Below are 20,980 nucleotides of genomic sequence, written 5' to 3'. Positions count from 1 at the left end.
TTCTGCAATGATCGGCAGCAGCTGGGAGGAGATGCCTCTGGTGGGGTGGAAGGCAGCAGTATTGCTCTCCGGGTAGACAAAGAGATCTCGGGCTCTTGTTGCACCAGTGCAGAGCAGCTGTCTGCTCAGAGGCCTGAGGGACAGAGCTCAGGGTACATGGGGTGAAGGAGGTGACGTGTGTCTGGGGCCAGGGAACTGCTCTCTCCTAGATCTTATCCTAGGAAAGCTGTGCAGGAGCAGGCATACCCTGGAGAAAAACTTTTCCCATGTTCCTGGGACCAGTGGCAGGGTCCCTTCCATGTGAGAACGGGACATGGCAGCAGCAGGGCCACGGCTGCCATTCATACTCTGAGGTCCTTTCTGCCTGAGTGCTTGATAGCCCCAAATTCTGACTCTGAGGACGCTTATTGCTCTGGATAGGCCAGAGGGGGCTCTTAGCTCCCACAGGCTGTTGTGATGTCACCTCAGTGTCCGGTGGTGACAAGCCAGAAAAGGCCCATGGTTTGCATGTTGGTTGTGTTGGCCTTTCTGCCTCAGGACCTGATAGGCCAGCAGCAGGAAAATGGCCTGGATGTTTGTTAGTGAGGTCACTGCTGTGCCTGTTCCTGTTTGGCCAGAAGCAGGGATATGGCCTGGATATTGGTAGTGAGGTCACTGCTGGGCCAGTCCTTGATAGCCCAAAAGCAGGGATATGGCTCTGAGGGTGACTGTGAGGTCACATCCTTCTCTGTAGACTTGACGTCATCAGGAGGCTCTGGGTTGCTGAGGTTTCTTGTGACATCACCTCTGTCCCTGCTGCTGATAGGCCAGAGCCAGCTGAAGGTTCCAGGGCACATTGTGAGGTCACTGCTGCCCCGTGCGGGATTGGCCGGTAGCAGGACCAGCCCCAGCCAAGGGCCTATGAGGTCCCCTCAGTGTGAGCAGCTGATCAGAGGACAGGGCTGTGACATGGACTGTGCGGACGCGTCTGTCTGTGCAGAGGACAGGCTGGAAATGTGCTGGCTGTGCAGGGCTGTCCCCAGAGCGAGTCCTGGAGATGGAGAAGGAGCAGCAGGTGAACGGCTGATCCTCATCCATGGACGGGATCCCTGGAGCGCAGGACCGCACGAGGGAGGTGAGCAGTGGGGCTGGAGGCAGAGGCAGCAGCAGGAATGGGACATGCATGGAGAGCACGAGGATGGTGGGGAAGGAGATCTGGACCAATATAGGCAGGCAGGAGCTTCTCCAGCGAGGGGACACGTATTCCTGGCCATGGGCATTTCCTCTCACACAAAGCAGACCAACGGGCACTCTCTCCTGTGCCTGACACTGGTTCAGGAAGAACAAGGTGGCACTGAAGATGTCTATGGGCCTTGACAGCCTTTGATGCAGCCACCCAGAGGTCCTCATTAGCCCATTACCTGTTCATACCATGTGGTGGGATGAAGAGGAGTTCAGGGGAGGAGAGCTAGAAGGGTTTGAGAGTGCAGAGTCTGGAGCACAGACGAGGCAGGGCCGGGGTGCCTCCCATTTATGCAGCACCCTGGATGTAGACGGGATGGGCTTTCCCTACAGCCAGTGCTGGAATGTCTGTGTTTGGGTACAGGACAGAAACGTAGGATGTCCTGGGGCACTTACCCAGCAATCACTCCAAGGGGACATGGTTTTCCTGTAGGTCCCCTGCTGTATCTGCTAGAGACGTGTGGTTGTGCTGGACACCCCTGGCATCTTACAAGGCCCTGCCTAGCCTTTTCTGTGCCATCAAATCAAGGGTCTGCACTGAATTACAAGAGCTGCGGGTTAATCCTGGAATCTTCCCATGCCTCAGCTTCCCCATGCTCTCATTGTAATTGGCATCTGGGGTCATTTCAGACAGCCAAGGCAATTCCCCACCTGGACCCCAGCTCATGCTGTAGGATGATGCATGTCTCTCAGTAGCTCCATCACTGGCACCTTGCTTGGACCCCCTCAAACTCTTCCACTGTCACATACCTTGGCCCTCCTCAGTCTCTTCCACTGTCATCAGGTGTTTCTGTGGGAGCTACTGACTCTCACCCTGCATCTCCAGTGATTAGAGTGGAGCTTTGAGAAGGAGCTTGTGTGCAGATCGCTGTGCTCTGCTCGCTTCAGTTTTGGCAAGGGAAATCCCACCACTTGTGTTTTTGTGGAGTTTACAGGAGGGATCTGAATACGACTTCAGATGAAGGCCTAGACAGGTACTGCCCAGATTGATATTTCTGAATCAGCACCTGGACCATATGTCAATGAACTCCCCACTTGTTCACTCCTCGGTCTTCTGTCTAGTTAAGGGATGTGAAATGAGGCTTCCAGAGTGGGACATTTCCAACTTGCATAGATAGTGATCCTTTGATGCAATAAATTGCCATGTTGAAATAATCTATCTCCAATCATTAGCAAAGGACAACAGGTGATTATTTTAGTTTATTGAAGTGAACTTTTCCCAGGAGTAGGGGGCACGGGGGACAGAGAAATTGGTGAGTTCAGCTGGGCCTCTGCTCCTGAGCGGGACCAGGCTCCTGGGACGGAGGCAGCTCATGGCAGCCTGGCAGCACTGCCCAGAGACAGCCGAGTGCAGGAGCAGCTCCTGTGCCAAGAGCAGCAGGGCTGCGGGCACTGCCTGCTGCCGCGGACAGGGGAGGAGAGAAGGCAGCGAGAGGGGAACAGCAGTGTGAAGCGGGAGGACAGACCAGAGCTCACTGTGGAAGAAGTCCTCACAAAGCCTTGCATGGTAAGACTCTGGCTGAGGGGCATAGCAAGAGGAGGAGATGATTCCGAGCAGGGATTCCCTGATGCACCTTGGCAGGGTGCTCCTTTCTTCCAGAGATAGCTGCAGGGATGTGAAGCTGGGTATGAACACGGGTCTACCCAGGTTTCTAAGAGCAGCATCTCTGTGCCCTAGGAGTCACCCAGGGCAGTGACTCTGCTCCTGCAAGGGTCAGTGCTGCCCAGAGAAGCTCTGAGTGACAGGGTTGCCCCCAGCCGGGCAGGATCATCCTCCTGTTGAGAGAGAGCTGTCTGGGTGAAGTCTGCTCACTGCTCTAGTTCATTCTCAGGATGTGTCTGAAGGGTCTTTCCAAGAGCAATTTCAAGAGAAGGGCTATTTCCAAGGGCAGGAGCTTTTCACCTGCTGGTTGCACTTTCAATTTTCTCCCTAATTGCAGCAGAGAGAAAATCTGTTCTGTCAAGGACCTGGGACTCCCATCCTTCACTCTCAGAGATCAGTAGGCCTGTGAGAATGCTCACAGAACCCCTTCAACCCACCTTAGCCTGCAGCCAGCATCAGCATCACCTTTGTGGAATTTATTTTACTTGCTCCTTACAAACTACCTGCACAGAGATGCCCTTGCACAGTGCTCTGTTCCCAGAGGTTTTTGCAGAATAGAACTGAGTATACAAAAGGTGTCATATGATCTATGAACATAGACTCCAAAGAAATGTTGGGACAGAGAAAGATGCCAGCAGGGACTGCTATGGGCAGCAGAGATGGACAGGGAAGGAGAGGGAAGTGTCCATCACGATGGGAGGACGGATTTGGGGAAGTCATGGTCAGTCCCTCCATTGCAGACACCGTCCTCTGAGCAAGCCCTCCAAGTCTCCTCCGCCACCCAGCAGCCTCTCTGCCCCAACAGCCTTGGGGTCTGGGCCATGAATCCTGCCCTTTGTGTCCAGACCTCGGGAGAGGACAGGGACATCCCTCCTGCTATGGACATTTTTCCTGCCTGCTGACAGAGGGACTCGAGCGCCTTGCCTGCAATGTCACCATCTGGCAGGTGACATGTCCTGCTGGGTGAGGTGAAGGTGTTCCTGAGTGCCCCTCTGTCTCCGTCTCCTTGCCTGAGTTGGCATTAGGGTCATGGTGTTGTTGCTCCTTCTTGCCCCTCCTCTCCGTGCTGCTCTTGTTCTTCTCTTGGGCTCCCTGGGGTTGGTGGGTTTTCAGTGCTAGTTTGGACACCTGCCCTGCAAGTTGTGGAAGAGAGGAATATGCATGGGAGTGAGATGTCCCCAGCCCGCCTCTAACTTGTGCAGCTCCAGGAAATGCCATCCATGGGGTTAGGGATGGAGCTGACTCTCCCTTATGCAGAGCCCATCTTCAGTGCACCTTCATCTGACCATTTCTCTGTCATATTCTGCTAGACTTTGAGATGTCCTCAGAAGAGGGTCATTGCTGTCCCCAGCTGTCCCTGTTGATGTCCAAGACACCTGTGAGGAATATGCAGACGCTGAGAGTGTGGAAAGAGTATTTGGAAACTGTTCATGGGCAGCTGAAAAATAGCCCCATGTGTCCTTGGCTACAAGTGGAACATGGAGATTTCCTTCAGGTGCTGGGAGAAAGGGAGAGAAGTTGGAGATCTGTGAGTCTGAAATTGGACTTGTTTGCTCCTAGCAGGGGTGGGAATCTTTTCAGGGAAGCACACAGTTTTAGGGAAACACACAGAGTGATCATCATGCAGCTCGAAGAGGTGTGGGCACACGACAGCTGGAACGTAGGCAAATAGGCAGATGATCTGTCCTCACTCTGCACAAGGTGACTATGAATCCAGGTCTCACAGGATTCCCAGTAGAAATGCTGAGAATTTCTGCCTTTGACAAGCATTCCCCAGGGGCGAGTGCGGCAACTCAAAGAAAATAACAAATCCCCTCCAAAATCTCCAAACTGTGCTCTCAACACCCATTTTTTAGAAGAGGTGGTGTAGATGCTGACAATCTCTTCTAGATGCCAAGAGGATTTCACCTGAAAAACTGTGAATCTCAGAGCTCCCTGTTGTCCCCTTCCCACTACTTCAGAGCAGGACAGATGTCCATGGAGCCCACAAGAAGATGTTCCTGCTCCTCATATCACACATTCAGTCACCCCAAACTGGAGCTCAAGCAAGGAGCTGCACAAAGATCCCCTCGGTAAAGAGATGCAATTTGGGAGGTGTATTAGAACTGGAATATTGGCTTTTTTACTGGAAAAAAATCTTTGTAACATCAATATCTTTTCTTCTTTGTCCACAAAGCCTGGAGACAGAAAAATGACCAACAGCAGTTCCTTCAACGAGTTCCTCCTCCTGCCATTTGCAGACACGCAGGAGCTGCAGCTCTTGCACTTCTCGCTCTTCCTGGCCATCTACCTGGCTGCCCTCCTGGCCAACGGCCTCATCATCACAGCCGTAGCCTGCGACCACCGCCTCCACACCCCCATGTACTTCTTCCTCCTCAACCTCTCCCTCCCAGACCTTGGCTCCATCTCCACCATCGTCCCCAAATCCATGCACAATTCTCTGTGGGACACCATGGCCATTTCCCACTCAGGATGTGCTGTACAGGTCTTTATGTTTGCCTTTTTCATGTCAGCAGAGTTTTATCTCCTCACAGTCATGGCTTATGACCGCTATGTTGCCATCTGCAGACCCCTGCACTACGGGACCCTCCTGGGCAGCAGAGCTTGTGTCAGAATGGCAGGAGCTGCCTGGGCCAGTGGCTTTCTCCTTGCTCTCCTGAACACTGGGAACACATTTTCCATTCCCCTCTGCCAAGGCAATGTGGTGGAGCAGTTCTTCTGTGAGATCCCTCAGATCCTCAAGCTCTCCTGCTCACACTCCTACCTCAGGGAAGTTGAGCTTCTTGTGGTTAGTATCTGCTTAGGCTTTGGGTGTTTCACTTTCATTGTGGTGTCCTACGTGCAGATCTTCGCTGCTGTGCTGAGGATCCCCTCAGAGCAGGGCCGGCACAAAGCCTTTTCCATGTGCCTCCCGCACCTGGTCGTGGTCTCCCTGTTTCTCAGCACTGCATTTTTTGCCTACCTGAAGCCCCCCTCCATCTCCTCCCCAACTCTGGATCTGGTGCTGGCTGTTCTGTACTCGGTGGTGCCTCCAGCAGTGAACCCCCTCATCTACAGCATGAGGAACAAGGAGCTCAAGGATGCCTTGAGGAAAGTGATTTCATGGATGTTTTTCAGCAGTGGTAAAATTGCCATTTCTCTCCATAATTACTCTTTCTGTATCCCAACCAGATTGAGCGCTGTTTCTTCATGTTATTTTTATTGTGGCTTTCATTAGTAGTAATAATTGTTACCATGTTGCTACACAAATTCTTGGTTTCATGGTATTTATTCTGAGACTGCTCTGTCTCACCTAGTCCATTACATTGTGATGAATGCTGGATCAGGACAGGCTCCCTCACTGGCTCCTATGTGATAGAAAAGGTTCTGCCCAGTGCAATGCCTGAAGGCTTGACTTCCTTCAAAGCTGGTGTCAATAATATGCCCAAGAAACTGCACACCACAAGGGCCTTCTGAGCTGCTTGCTCCATGGGTTCAGCATCAAAAACTCATCATCTTGTAATGATCTCTACAGAGATCAAGGGGTGGATTTGGGAAGCACTTATCAGTGTCCAGGTATAGTGTAGAGGTTGAATGGTGCTGCATTTACATTACCAGAGCTGTGCCACGTGTTAAAGCACAGTGTCAGATTCCTGTCTTTCTGGAGGGGAAGCTGGAGATGCCAGGAGAGCAGTGAGTGGAGCCTCACAAGGGGAGAGGTCCTCCAAGGTGGAGGCACCTAAAGGTAACACACTAAACGCAGGTTTTTGGGGGCAAGGCAGACCTCAGGATCTAGAGGTGCACCTGGACACAGCCAGTACCCTCAGAAATGTCCGTAGTTCCTCCCAGCACCTGACACATCCGTAGACTCCTGGGGGGAATCGCGACCACAAACCCCCTTTGGTTGAGTCTGCTTCCCTCCCGGAGCAGAACAGCAACCATGGAGACACCTCCTGATCCCTGTGTGCTCAACTGCCCCTTTGCTCCGGGAAGCAGCACCATGAGCTCAGGGTCTTGCTGGGAGAACAGGGAAGGGAATGGTGGGAACAGGCAACAGAATCAGAGGAGGGATTGTCTGAAATGACAAGGAAGTGGAACTGAATGTGAAGGGGTCTTAGAGAGAAAAATGCTGACATTGACTCCAAGACAATACTGGTGCACTACAGCAAGCTCCAAGACAATACTCAGGGTGTGGGTATGAGAGCCAGACAACCCTGCTGTGCTGGCCCACCCCATGGCCTGGGAAGCAGATGAAGAAGGATCAATGCTGTCCATCCTCTTAGCTCATAGGGGCATCAACCCTCCTGAAGGATGGCACCAAATATAAGGCTAAGACCCCTTTCAGAGACCTGTACTGAAGGAAGCATGACCCAGGAGACACATCAGTTTGCTGCTGTCTCTGAGGACCTACCCCCAGCACACGTCCTTGAGACAATCTCCCGCACTCTGCCTGCTGCCCATTGCTCCAGAGGTCACATTCCAAGAAGGTCCATGCCGAGGTGGAGGACTGTGTGTGCAGCTGTGAGCCCTGGGAGGACGAGCCCTCCCCTGGCTCCTCTGCAGGGCTGGCAGGGAGAATTCAGAGATGATGCTGGAGCTGCCTACTGGGCCAGTAGACCATCCTCCTGCCATGGGGACCTTCAAGCAGGGTGTGTCGGAACAAACATCGAGCCCACACTACTATTTTTTGGGGAGGGAAGAGAGAGGAGAAACTGGCATGAGAAACAACTCCCAGCCCCTGCCCCAGCCCCTCGCAGCAGCCATTCCCAGCATTGCTCATTCCCCATGGTCCCGGGAGGGCTCCTGTTTGGATGTGCCCAGCTCCGTGTGCCTGTCTGGCCCAGCACCTGTGTGGGGGGAATGGCCACCCTGCCTGGACTCTCTGTGGGCCCAGAGCCCAGCAGAGCTCTCAGCACGGCCTTCTGCCCAGCCCAGGGGGACAGGAGCAGGAGTGCACAGGGGCTGGGGGCTGGTGGGAGGCCGCTGGGCAGGCAGTGCTAGGGGAAGGGGCACTGAGGGCTCTCATGGGAACCCTGCTGAGCAGATGTTTCCCTGCCTCGGCTCGCACCAGGTGCTGGACAGTGCCTGCACAGGGGCCACGTGCAGGGCAGCAGAGCTGGGCCAGGGCAGGAATGGGGTAGATGGGAGCCAGGACACTCCAGAAGCTCCTGTCATTGTGGAAGGGGACTCAGTGCTGTTAGTGGGGCTGGGGGGTCTCTCAGGGGCCACAGCCAGCGGCACCACCTGCCAGGTCTCCCAGACCCAAAGCAGATGGTAGGTGCCAAGCTCTGCAGCTCCCAGTGTTCCCTCTCTTGTGTCACTCTCAGGAGCGCCCCTAGGTGTGTCACCTCCTGCCTGAAGGCGGAAAGGAGCAGCTTGAGCTTATCGTCTCATTCCATCTGACCTAGGTTCTACCCTGGTGTCAGCCCACGCACTCTGCCATGGCTCATCTTCTGTCTGCACACACTCTCTTCTGAGGCCAAATCAAGTCCTGCAGAGCAGGACTGACCACGATGGGGTGCAGACAGGAGCCATGACTCTCCAGAAGCTTTCAGGCTGTAGGGGCATTTGTGTCCCTCCTATGCACACCAGAGACCCACAGGACATGAGATTACTTTTGTCTAAGTATAGGCGAGTGTGAAAGAGATATTTGCATGGACGTCCCTTATGAAACCCTTGTCCCTAATCAGTAGAGATAGAAGGTAGGAGTCAGCTGCTCGGATAATGACACGTTGTGATGCCTGAGGTGCCAGGGATGATCCAAGGCACATGCAAGGGTCTGCAAGTTCTCTTGGAACAAGACCGAGAGATGCACATCCTTCCCAAGCATCAGCTGGTGGCCATAGGGGCAAGGAGGGTATCCTTGGCCAGCTGAAATGGAACCACATATGTGCATTTAGAGCACCTGAGCCCATCTTGGTCAGATATTTCAATGAAGCCTACAGGCCCATGCAGCTGAGCAGAGAGAGGATCCTACCCTGAGGAGGGCGACCTGTCTCTGCAGGTATAACCACAGGCTATACTAGAGCATAAATCACAGCAAAGTGACATGTGCGCAGCCCTGCATGGCAGGCACATCAGTGTCCTGATCCGCTGTCGTGGCAGATTTCGATACGATCCCAAGAGTGAGATTAAGACACAAATGGGGTCAAATGCCATACAACCTTGTAAACTTTATTCTCATAACCGCAGTAGGACAGAGAGAAGGAGGGAAAAAGAAAGACGAACAAGCAAGTGGGAGAGATGCAGCAAGATTAGTTCCCACCACCACCATTCCAGCTATGTTTCATTGACTCTGCCTCAGTGCAGGTGATGATCTCTTGAAGGAGAGTTCAGGAAAAGAAGCTGCACATGTATGTGTGTGTGGTGGTGGGGATATGCAGTCCTTTTATGTCCCAGTTCCTGAAGAGTTCCCCCACTTTCGTACATGCGGTGTGCTCTGGTGCTCCTCTTTACTCAACTCAAGTGTAAGTGCCGCTCAGTAGGCACTGCTGAGCATTATTTGAGTATTGAGCTGATCTCCCCAGAGACAGGATGCCAAGGCCAAGAAGTTGTAAACTGTATGGAGATAAAACACCTCGAGCTGATATCACAGTCTTCCCAGAGACAGAATGCCGAGGTCAAGATGTCTTAAATGGTTTGGCAACAATGTCAAGACAAACGCAATCCAAAACAGTCTTTTAAAGTGTGTCTGCAAACTGAAGTCCTGTGCTGACCCTGCGCACTGCAAAAGCTAAGTGGCGATGTAGAAAGTGTTGGGGTGGCTTGGGTGTGTGGCTTGAGTTGGTGATTTCAGTGTGTGTCTCAGCTGCCAGACTGTCTAGTGCGGATGCCTCTTGTGGATGAGGGGTGTGCAAGGCAGGTGTTTTGGGTGTTGAGCAGGAGAATGTGCGGGAGCACTAAGGCAGGCAGCTCCAGCCTGTGTTTCTATGCTGTGTGTTGTGTCTGCGCACTGTTTTGCACAGGTCTTGAGGTCATTCGTGTTCTTTCTTTTCTGGAACATAAAGTATCTTCTGTGCAGTAGTGCTTCTTTTTGCAGAGGATTTTCCTCAGTTAGCATGCTGTTGTTTGTGTGTGTGCCTTTCAGTTTGGGGCTGCAGCTGCCTTGCATGTGGGAGTTGGTTGTAGTAGAGTGAGTGTGGCAGAGATGGCCTGGAGTGGTGGTTGGTCAGAGTATGTGTAATCGACTTGATATATTCATGTGTGGTATATTCAGTGTGGGGGACAGGCATCAGTCAGTTGGTACGGTGGCAATTTGTATTGATTTTTCAAATGTAGAGCAGAATTCCCAGGGGCCCCAAAAGAGAGAGAGAGGAAGCAAAGGTCATGTTCCAATAATAAGGGTGAACTAGGGAGTTGTTGGAAGGAGAGTGTTGTGGTCAGTGAGTTTTCTCAATGACATTCTGCTTTGTGCATATTGGTCCCAAGGGTTGTGTCATGCCCCTGCTTTGCCTTGTGCTGCCCCTGCTTTACCTTGAAATTTATTGACCTCATCATTTGTTTCCCATCTTGTCAAGGCCTAGGCTCTTTATTGCTGGTATCTTTTGCATCAATCTTTTGAGCTTGGGTGGCCCCTTTTTGCCACGGTCAGAGGTGTTTGGGCTTGCCCAGAACATCCAAGCGGCACTGCTGTGGTGGTTTAGGGCTTTCTGGCAGACAGTATTGTGTGTGTGCGTGCAGTAAGAGTCGTTTGCAGTGTAGAAAAATGTATTAATGTAACTTTTTAGAGGTTAGAGGGTTTGGAGTTAGAGTTGGAGGTTTAGAAGTGGGGTTAGAGTTAGAGGTTTAGAGGGTTTGAGTGTTTAGGGTTAGATGTTTAGCGTTTAGGGGTAGAGGGTTAGCGGGTTTGGGGTTAGGTTTAGAGGGTTTAGGGTAAGAGTGTTTAGGTTTTAGGGGGTAGAGGTTCAGAGGTTTTAGGGGTAGAGGGTTAGGGTTTAGGGTTTTAGGGATAAGGTTAGAGGATTGCAGAGGATTTTCCTCAGTTAGCATGCCATTGTTTGTGTGTGTGCCTTTCAGTTTGGGGCTGCAGCTGCCTTGCACGTGGGAGTTGGTTGTAGTAGAGTGAGTGTGGCAGAGATGGCCTGGAGTGGTGGTTGGTCAGGGTATGTGTAATCGACTTGATATATTCATGTGTGGTATATTCAGTGTGGGGGGCAGGCCAGGATTTAGGGTTTTAGAGATAGAGGGCTTTAGGGGTTCGGGTAAGGGTTAGGATTAGGGAGTTAGGGACCTGGGGTGGGTTAGAGGTTTAGAGGGTTTAGCGTTAGGGTTTAGTGTTAGGGTAAGCAGGTTTAGCATTGGAGTTAGGGTTTGACATTAGAGGGCTAGAGGGCTAAGGGTTTAGGGTTATTGTTTAGAGGGTTTAGGGTTTAAGGCTATGGGTTAGTGGGATTAGTGGTGTTAGGGTTGGTATTAGATGGTTAGAGGAGTTAGGGTTAGAGGGGTTAGGGTTACAGTTAGATGTTTAGGATTTAGCATTAGATTGCTTAGGATTAGAGTGTTGGAGAGTTCGAGGAGTTAAATGTTTAGGGTTAGTTGTGGTTAGGGTAAAGGAACCTTCTAATTAACCCTAAATGTTAGGGTTAATGTTAGAAGATTAAGGCGGTTAGGGCTAGAGGCTTAAGGAGGTTAGGACTAAGGGGGTTGGGGTTAAGGGGGCTAGATGGTTTAGGGGTAAGGGTGTAGAGCTGGGGGGCCTAGGAGTTAGGTTTAGGGCGTTAGAGGCCTTAGGGTTAGTGTTAGAGGGTTGAGGGGTTAGACTAGAGGGTTTGGGGTTACAGTTAGATGGTTAGGATTTAGCGTTATCTTGTTTAGGGTTAGAGCATCAGAAGGGTTAGATGGTTTAGGGGGTTAGACAGTTTATAGGTAAGGTTTTAGGTTAGAGGCTTTAGGGGAGTTATAGAGGTTAGAGAGGTTAGAGGGGTAAGGGTTTAGGGTTAGGGGTGTTACAGGGCTAGAGGGTTTAGGGTTAGAAATAGAGGTTGGGAGGTTTAGCGTTAAGGATTAGAGGGCAAAGGGTTAGAAGGTTTGGGGTTAGGGTTAGAGGGTTTGGGGTTAAGGGTGGGGTTAGGGTTAGGGGGTTAGGCAGTTCAAGGGGTTAAGAGGGCTATGGTTAGAGGATTTGGGGTTAGAGGGTTTCGGGTTAGGGTTTCGGGTCAGATGTTCAGGGGTAGAGGCTTAAGGGGGTGAAGGGGGTTTAGGGTGACGGGGGTTTAGGGTGAAGGGGGTTTAGGGATAAAGGTTAGAGGGTTTAGGGCTTAGGAATAAAGGTTAGTTTTAGGAGGTTGGGGGTTAGAGGGTTTATGGTTACGTTTAGAGTGTCTAGGTTTTAGAGGTAGAGGGTTTAGGGTTAGAATTAGAGGGGTAGATGTGTTAGGGGTAGAGGGGCTAGGGGTTTAGGGCTAGAGGGTTTAAAGCTAGAGGGTATAGGGTTAGATGTTTAGAGGTAGAGGCTTAGAGGGTGAAGGCGGGTAGAAGTCTATAGGGTTTATGGTTTAGGTTAGATGTTTAGGGTTTAGGGGTAGGGTTTTGGAAGTTTTAGGGGATTAGGGTGGGAGGTTTTAGTGTTAGAGGGTTTAAGATTATGGTTACGAGTTAGGGTTAGTGAGTTTAGAATTTATAGTTAGTGTTGGTTAGGGTTTTGGATTAGATGTTTGCTGTTAGGGGTTTAGGTTTAGAGAGTTAAGGGGGTTAGAGGGTTAAGGGAGTTAGAGGGTTTAGGCTTTTGGGTTGGAGGGTTAGGGTTTAGGTGGAGAGGGTTAAGTGGGTTAGAATGTTAAAGGGGTTAGGGTTAGGATGCTTAGAGAGTTTAGGGGTTAGTGGTCAGGGCTAGGATTAGGGGATTAGGGAGTTAAAGTCAGAGGGCTAAGGAGGTTAGAGGGCTGAGGGGGTTAGATGACAGGGTTAGTGGGTTGGAATTTTAAGGGTAGATAGAGGATTTAGTCTTAGGTTTAGAGTGTTAGGGTTTAGCATTAGGGTTAGAGGGTTTATGATTAGGGTTAGAGAAGTTAGGTTTTAAAGTTAGAGGTCTTGAGGGCTTTAAAGTTGGAGGGTTAGATGAGTGTTTAGGGTTTAGAGAGGCTAGAGGGTTTAGGGTTTAGAGTTATGGATTTGAAGGATTAAGGTTAGAGGGGCTTAGAGGGGTTAGGGTTAGCAATAGAGGATTAAGGGGTTGCGAGTTAGGGGGTTTAGGGGTTATGGGTTAGGATTTAGGGGTTAGGCTTAGAGGGTTTAGGGTCAGAGGGTTTAGGGGTTCCGAGTACAGGTTAGGTTTAGAGGTGTAGGGGGTTAGGGTTAGAGTGTTAGGGATTTAGGGTTAAAGGTTAGGGGCTTAGGGGTTTAGGGTTAGAGAGTGAGAGGGTTTAGGGTTAGATGTTCAGGCATAGAGAGTCAGAGGGTGAAGGAGGGTAGAGGGTGAAGGAGGGTAGAGGGTGAAGGATTAGGATGAGGGGGTTAGAGGGCTGAGGGGGTTACAGAGCTGAGAGGGTTAGAGATCAGAGCATTGGCAGGTTAAGGGGTTTAAGCATAGAGGGTTAGCAGGTTTAGTGTTAGGGTTAGGGGGTTAGAGTTTAGTGTTAGGGTCAGGGGTGTTAGGATTAGGGTTTAGGGTTACGGGTTAGAGGGATTAATGTTTAGGATAATGGGTTAGAGGGATTAGGGTTAGAGGGTTTAGGATTTAGGGTTGGATGTTTAGAGTTTAGGGTTATGCTTAGAGGGTAGGGTTAGATGGTTAGAGTGTGGGGTTAAAGTTAGTGTATTTAGAGTTTAGGGTTAGAGGTTGTAGGGTTAAAAGGTTTTGGTAAAAGGGTTAGGAGTTTTAGAGGGTAAAGGGGTTAGAGAGTTAGTGGGATTGGGATTAGGGGGTTTAAGGTTGCGAGTTTCGGGTTAGGGTTTTAGGTTAGATGTTTAGGGGTTTAGAGTTAAGTGGTTGAAGGGGATTTAGGGTGAAGGATGTTTAGGGTTAAGTGTTAGAGCTCTTAGGATTTAGGAGTAAGGGTTAGATTTAGGAGGTTAGGGTGATAGAGGGTTAGGGGGTTTAGGGCTAAGTTTAGAGGCTTTAGTTTTTAGGCTTTAGGGGCAGAGGATTTTGGTTTAGGATTAGACGGGTAGAGACATTGGGGAAGAGAGGCTGGGGTAGAGGGGCTTGGTGTTTAGGGCTAGAGGGTTTAGGGCTCTAGGGTGAGATGTTTAGGGTTTAGAGGTAGAGGTTTAGAAGTTTTAGGGGTTAAGGGTTAGAGTTTTTTGTGTTAGAGGGTTTGAGGTTATGGTTAGGGGTTAGGGTTAGTGAGTTTAGGATTTATGGTTACTGCTAGAATGTTAGGGTTTCAGGTTAAAGGTTTAGGGTTTAGGTTTAGAGGTTTTAGCAGTTAGAAGGTTAAGGAGGTTTAGGATTAAGGGAGTTAGAGGGTCTAGGGTTAGAGGAATTGGGGTTTAGGGTTAGAGGGTTAGGGTTTAGGGTCAGAGTGTTTAAGGTTTGATGTTTAGGGTTTAGGTGTGGAGGATTAAGGGGGTTTAGAGTTAAGGAGTTTATGGCTAAGATGGCTAGAGAGTTTATGGGTTAGTGGTAAAGGTTATGATTAGGGGATTAGGGCATTAGAGTTAGAGGGCTAAGGGGGATAGAGGGCTGAGGGGGTTAGAGGGCTGACGGTTAGCAGGTTGGTTGTTTAAGGGTGTAGATGATTTAGCATTAGGTTTAGAGTGTTACGGTTTAGCATTAGGGTTAGAGGGTTTATGGTTCGGGTTAGAGGGGTTAGGGTTTAAAGTTAGAGGGCTAGCGAGCTAAGGGTTTAAAGTTGGAGGATTAGGGGGATGAGGGTTTAGGGGTTAGAGGGGTTAGGGTTTAGGATTATGAGTTTGAAGGATTAAGGTTAGAGGGGTTAGGTTTAGTATTAGAGGTTTAGGAGGTCAGGGGGTTAGAGGATTAGGGGGATAGGGGATTGAGGGTTAGGGTTGATTAGAGGGTTAGAGAGTTTAGGGATTACTGTTAGAGGGTTAGGGTTTATGGGTGGGGTTAGGGTTAAAGGGTTTAGAGTTAGAGGGGTAGGGTTTAGGGTTAGATATCTAGGGTTTAGGGGGTTAGAGGATATGGGGGGTTAGAGGGTTTAGGGGTTAGCAGTTCCAGGTAAAGGTTATGTTTAGGGAGTTAGGGAGTCAGTTAAGAGGGTTAGGGTGTTAGGGGGTTAGGGTTAGATGGTTAGGTGTTTAGGGGTAGAGGATTGGAGGGTGAAGAGGGGTAGAGGGTGAAGGGGGGTAGAGGGTGAAGGGGGGTAGAAGGTGAAGGGGTTAGGGGTAAGGGTTAGGACTGGGGGGTAAGAGGCCTGAGGGGGTTTGAGGGATGAGGAGGTCAGAGGGCTGAGGGTGTTTAAGGGTAATGGGTTAGAGGGTTTAATGTTAGGGTTGGAATGGTAGGGTTTAGTGTTAGTGTTAGGGGGTTTAGCATTAGGGTTAGAGAGGTTAGAGTGGTTAATGTTTAGACTTTTGTGTTAGAGGGCTAAATATTTAGGATTATGGGTTAGAGGCATTAGGGTTAGTGGGTTAGAGGAGTTAGGGTTTGGGGTTAGATGTTTAGGATTTACAGTTATGGTTAAAGGGTAGGGTTAGATGGTTAGGGTGTAGGGTTAAGTTTAGTTTGTTTATCATTTATGATGAGAGGCTGTGGGGTTATAAGGTTGTGGTAAAAGGGTTGGGGTTAGAGGGTTAGGGTATTTAGGGTTAGGGCTTAGGGTTAGAGTGTTAGAAGGTTTAGGGGGTGGGGGTTGGGTTAGACGGTTTAGAGTTAGAGGGTTAGAGGGTTAGGGATTAGGGTTAGAGGGTGTAGATGTTAGAGGGTGCAGGCGTTGGGCATAGATGGTTAGAGGGTTAGAGGGTTTAGAGTTAGAGAGTTTAGGGTTAGAGGACTAGACTGCTTAGGGTTTCAGGTTTGGGTTAGAGGGTTGGAGAGATTGGGTATGGAAGGTTTAGAGTTTAGGGTTGTGGTAGAATGATTAGGCTTAGGTTTAGGGTTAGAGAGTTAGGGCTCAGGGTTAGGGTTAGAGGGTTTAGGGTTTACTATTGAAAGGTTAAGAGGGTTTGTGAGTTAAGGGGGCTGAAGGTTTAGATTTAGAGGGTATAGGAGTTATGGGTTTGGGTTTAAGGGTTAGGTTTAGGGCATTAGGCGGTTAGAGTTAGGAGGTTACGGGGTCAGTGGTTTAGGGCTTATAGTGATAGCGGGTTTTGTTAGCTTAGAGTGTTAGGGTTAGTGGGTTATAGGGTTAGGAGTAGAGAGGGTAGAGGGTTAAGAGGGTTTAGGGTTAAGGGGGTTAGAGGGTTGAGGGTTAGCGGTTTAGGGTGTTTAAAGTTAGAGGGTTAGAGGGATTAGGGGCAGGGTTAGAGTCTTAGGGTTTAGTGTTAGGGTTAGAGAGTTAGGATTAGGGTTACAGGGGTTAGGGTTATGGGTTAGAGGCCTTAAGGATTAGGGTTATGGATTAGAAGGGTTAGTATTTAGGGTCAGAGGGTTTAGAGTTAGGGTTACAGAGTTAGAGTTAGAGGGTTTAGTGTTAGAAGTTTTAGGGTGAGAGGGTTAGAGATCTTAGGGTTAGGATTAGAGGGAAGGAGGATTAGCTGTAGAGAGTGGGAGGGTTTAGGGAAGAATGTTTAGGGGTAGAGTTAGAAGTTTGAAAGGTTCGAGAGTTTCGGGTTGGAGGGTTTAGGACTAGGGCGTTTAGGGTTAGCAGGTTAGAGTTTGCAGGTTTAGGGTCAGGGTTAGAGGGTTTAGGATTAGAGAGTTAGGGGTTAGAGTTAAAGGGTTTAGGGTTTACTGTTAGAAGGTCAAAGAGTTTAGGGTTAGAGAGTTCAGGGTTAGAGGGTTTAGGGTTAGAGTTAGAGGGGATAGAGGTTATAGAGTAAGAGAGTTAGAGAGTTAGGGGTTAGTTTTGGAGGGTTTAGAGTTTACTGTTAGAGTTAGAGGGTTTAGAGTTAGAGGGTTTAGGTTTAGGGTAGACGGTTTAGGGCTAGATGTTTTTGCGTTAGAGGGTTGGAGTGTGAGAGAGTTTACGGTTAGGGTTAGAGGGTTTAGGGTTAGAGAGTTAGGGTTAGAAGGTTATGGGTCAGGGTTGGGGGGTGAGCTTGTTAGGGTTAGAGGGTTAGGGGTTAGAGGGTTTGAGAATTTAGCGTTTGAAGATTTAGGGCTAGAGGATTAAGGGTTAGAGGGTTTAGGGTGATGGTTAGAGGATTAGGGGTTTGGGTTAGGGTTAGAGAGTTTCGGGGTGACTGTTAGAGGGTTACAGGTTAGAGGTGGGGTTAGGATTAGAGTGTTTAGTGTTAGAGGGTGAGAGGGTTTGGGATTAGCGTTTGGGGGTTTAGGGTTTGGAGAGTTTAGTCTTAGGGTTTTGGGGTTAGGGTGTTATGGTTAGTTGGGGTTTTAGGTTTGTGCTTAGGTTAGAAACAGGTTAGGGGTTAGGGTTTTAGGGTTGTGGATTAGGATTAGGGTTAGGCCAGAGGAGAGTTGTGTGATAGCACAGATATGAAGGGAGGTCACCGCTTTGCAGCATGTGCAAGGACACGTCTCTCCTCCCTGCCTAGCTCTTCTATCTCCGTGGCAGTGACCTGCTGAGCTCCCAGTGACACGATCCGAGGTCACAGTGAGATGTGCGTCATCACAAGGAGGTCTCCCTGGTGCCAGAGTGGTGCCCTCCCTTCCCTGTATGGCCCAGGCTCTGCTGGGCACTGCTCATGTGCTCCCCAGTGTTGCCCTTTGGAGCCACATCCCAGAGCCAGGAGGAGCAGGGAGATGTCTCTTCATGTCCTGGAAAGCAGTCACCTCATTTCCCCCCAGATATTTCCCAAAACCTGCTGATAATCCTTCAGGAATATCTCCAGATGATGCCAAAGACTGAAAAATGTCTCAAAGAGAGCCCTGGAGAGGACACTTCTGCACTCCTGCACTGTCACATCTCTTCTCCAGGCAGTCCAGTGAGGGAATTTAGGGCTTCAGGGTGGTCCAAGACAGGATCAAATTCATGGGGGCTGAAACAGCACAAAGTGTGGCCACAGGTCGATATGTTTTGGGGAGCCTCAAATCTTATTTCTGTGGTGACAGGACAGCCTTCCTCCCAGAGGTACCAAGGGAGGATCTCTATTTTTAAAACTCGCCAGCAGGGTTTCTTACACTGTGATGCTTAAGATAGACATGAGACAGCAGAAAAGAGTAAATGGCAATGGCAAAAGCTGTGAGAAATTTTGGAAAGTAGGACTTTCTTTTTTTCAATGATTGCATTGAAGATACTCTAGAGACTTCCTTAAAACATTGTTTTAACAGGAGTGTAGTCAATTTATTCAAAGTTGACCACACCAAAACAGAGAATTTCCTCGAAGGTACACAGAAACCTGGCTCTCCTTTGCATTTTCTATCTCAGGATGTTACCCTGCCTCTTTCCTGGGACATCTCTGCTCCCCACGGAGCCTTTTCCCAGATCAGTGTCCTCAGTGCTGGCTGGGCTGTTCCTGCACCGGCCCTGTTCTGGTGGTGCTGCTTTGCAGAGTGAGCAGCTGTGGGACTATGGTCCATGGTGGTCAGAGAGAGAAGCAGACCCAGTTGGGCTGGGACTGCCACCACCGATACTGGTGACACCCGACCCCAGAGTGTTTGCAGTGGGAGGAGATGTGTTTGGGTGGGCACTAGCTCCCATCTCTGGTGTTTCACAGCAGGATTCACCCTCCAGTGCCGCTTCCCTTGCCCTCTTGGGTCCTCACTGCCTCTCCAAGGGCTGAGAGCCCTCCTTTCCTCACGTGCACCTGGATTTAAAGATCTGCCTTCTGGTTACTCCATGGTGGACCATCCCTCATTTTGTGAGGCTCCACTCACAGCCCTCACTTGGACTGTGGAGATCCTCTAAGCTCTCCTGGGGATCCCCTGGAGATTCTCCTCCAGAAGGATGGAGGACAAATCCCATCAGCACTGTCACCTGTGAGACCATCTGCTGCGGGTGATTCAGAAACAATTATTTCCCATCTCCATTGGCACTGGCCAATGAGAGATGAACTCCGAGTGCTGCCCTCGGTCCCTAGGAGATCACACAGATCAAACATCCTTGGAGCTCGTCCCCTAGAGCCTATGGAGTCCACAAGCAGAACACGAGACCCCTTTGAGATCCATCTGTGAAGAAAGGCCACACTTGAGGCAAATCACAGGGGAGATGCTCTTTTATTATCGTAAATGTTCATGTGTAGGCCAGGTTTGGCATAAGGGTACCCAGGCCCTAGTTCTTCCTGAGATCACAGAAATGTACCAGGAAGCACCATGTTACAAGAGCACTTAGGACAAATATACATTTGAGTGCACAGCAGGACAGTGTGGAAATGAGAAGAGACTTGAAAAGGAAAAAAAAAAAAAAAGGGAAGAAAAAAAAAAGTCCTGCTGCTGTTGGTGGACATGTTGCCAGAAAAACTGCGGGCCCTTTGAAGGGTGCAACAAGGAAATGCCTTGCAGTGTGGGGGTGGCCCTGAGCAGCAGAGCTCTGTCCCCACACGCTGCATCCAGCCTCTCCTCCCCTCCACTCATGCCCCACTTGGACTGTTGGAGCAGTGTAGAGGGAAGAGACCAGTGCTGGGTGACACATGACTATGACCTCCATAGGGAGAGCAGGTAAAATTACCCCCTGATTGTGGCTAGGGGAGCTGAGTTCTCCTAAAGGACACAGGAGCCATGGTCTCACCCTGTCTGTACTCATGTGAGCCTGACTCTGTGCCCCTGATCTCTCTTGGAGTCAGTGCTGGAAGAGACACTGCACAGGGAAACTCTCCTCCTTGCATGGGAGACTTTGGAGGTTGCTTAGTGGGGCTCAGAGTCTCCCCCCTCTTTGCTGCTGAAGGGGGAAGCCTGGCGTCCTGCTCCAACATGGTCCCTGTGGCAGATTCAAATGAGATATTCCTGCAGAGAAACAGCATGAACCAGACTATATATTTTTCCTTTACTGGAATATAAGAGAAAAAAAGCAAGCAAGAAATAAATGAACAACACGTATCCTTAATGCCAAATCCCCTAGGACAGATGTGTTGCTGGCACTAGACCTGCTGGATGAGTTTCCTTAGGGCATTCTTGAGCTCCTCATTCCTTAGGCTGTAGATGAGAGGGTTCAGTATTGGAGGCAGCACTGAGTACAGAACGGCCACCACCAGATCCAGACCTGGGGAGGAGATGGAAGGGGGCTTCAGGTAGGCAAACATGCCAGTGCTGACAAACAGGGAGACCACGGCCAGGTGTGGGAGGCACATGGAAAAGGCTTTGTGCCGGCCCTGCTCAGAAGGGATCCTCAGCACAGCTCTGAAGATCTGCACGTAGGACACCACAATGAAAGCGAAACACCCAAAGACTAAACAGGTACTAACCCCAAGAAAGCCAACTTCCCTGAGGTAGGATTCTGAGCAGGAGAGCCTGAGGATCTTTGGGATCTCGCAGAAGAACTGTTCCACCACATTTCCTTGGCAGAGTGGTATGGAAAATGTGTTCCCAGTCTGCACAAGAGCATTAAGAAAGCCACTGGCCCAGGCAGTTGCTGCCATTTTGACACAAGCTCTGCTGTCCATGAGGGTCCCATAGTGCAGGGGTCTGCAGATGGCAACGTAGCGGTCATAGGCCATGACTGTGAGGAGAGAAAACTCTGCTGAAAACAAGATTGCTAACAGGAAGATCTGGGCAGCACATCCTGAGTAGGAAATGGCCCTGTTGTTCCAAAGGGAAATGCTCATGGATTTGGGGGCAGTGGTGGAGATGGAGCCCGGGTCGAGGAGGGAGAGGTTGAGAAGGAAGAAGTACATGGGGGTGTGGAGGCGGTGGTCGCAGGCTACAGCTGTGATGATGAGGCCGTTGGCCAGGAGGGCAGCCAGGTAGATGGCCAGGAAGAGCGAGAAGTTCAAGAGCTGCAGCTCCTGCGTGACTGCAAATGGCAGGAGGAGGAACTCATTGAATGTGCTGCTGTTGGACATTAGCTCCTTAGGGGCACAGGAGTCCTGTCCAAGGAAGGAAAGAAAGCTAAAAGTTAAGGCAGGCTTTTCTGAGCCAAACCATTTCAGTTTCTCAAGGAACTCCCCACATTTCCTCTCTCCCTTATTTCGGCTCCATTTCTCGTGCTCCACTTTGAACCGGCTGAGTGTGCCAAGTTCAGCAGGGACTCCTGCCCATAGCTCCGGAGGAGTTGTTTC

General features: G+C 50.1%; 1 protein-coding gene across 1 annotated transcript; it reads right to left on the bottom strand.

Moving 5' to 3' along the window:
- Positions 1–19,843: 19,843 nt before the first annotated feature.
- LOC148592124 (olfactory receptor 14A2-like) lies at positions 19,844–20,419 on the bottom strand. The gene has a single exon (XM_088535614.1). It carries the CDS (start codon positions 20,417–20,419, stop codon positions 19,844–19,846), a length of 576 nt encoding a protein of 191 aa, XP_088391740.1.
- Positions 20,420–20,980: the final 561 nt, after the last annotated feature.

Source organism: Tinamus guttatus, unplaced genomic scaffold, assembly GCF_059628265.1.
Source record: "Tinamus guttatus ecotype Peru unplaced genomic scaffold, ASM5962826v1 Tinamus_guttatus_pri_ptg000634l, whole genome shotgun sequence".
Taxonomy (NCBI): Eukaryota; Metazoa; Chordata; class Aves; order Tinamiformes; family Tinamidae; genus Tinamus; species Tinamus guttatus.
The sequence above is the reverse complement of the archived record's forward strand: the minus strand, read 5'-3'. Positions and strand labels throughout refer to the sequence as shown.

What these genes read in the sequence shown, in the direction of transcription:
- LOC148592124 (XM_088535614.1), bottom strand. Translation starts at nt 20,419, where the DNA reads ATGGCCTATGACCGCTACGTTGCCATCTGCAGACCCCTGCACTATGGG.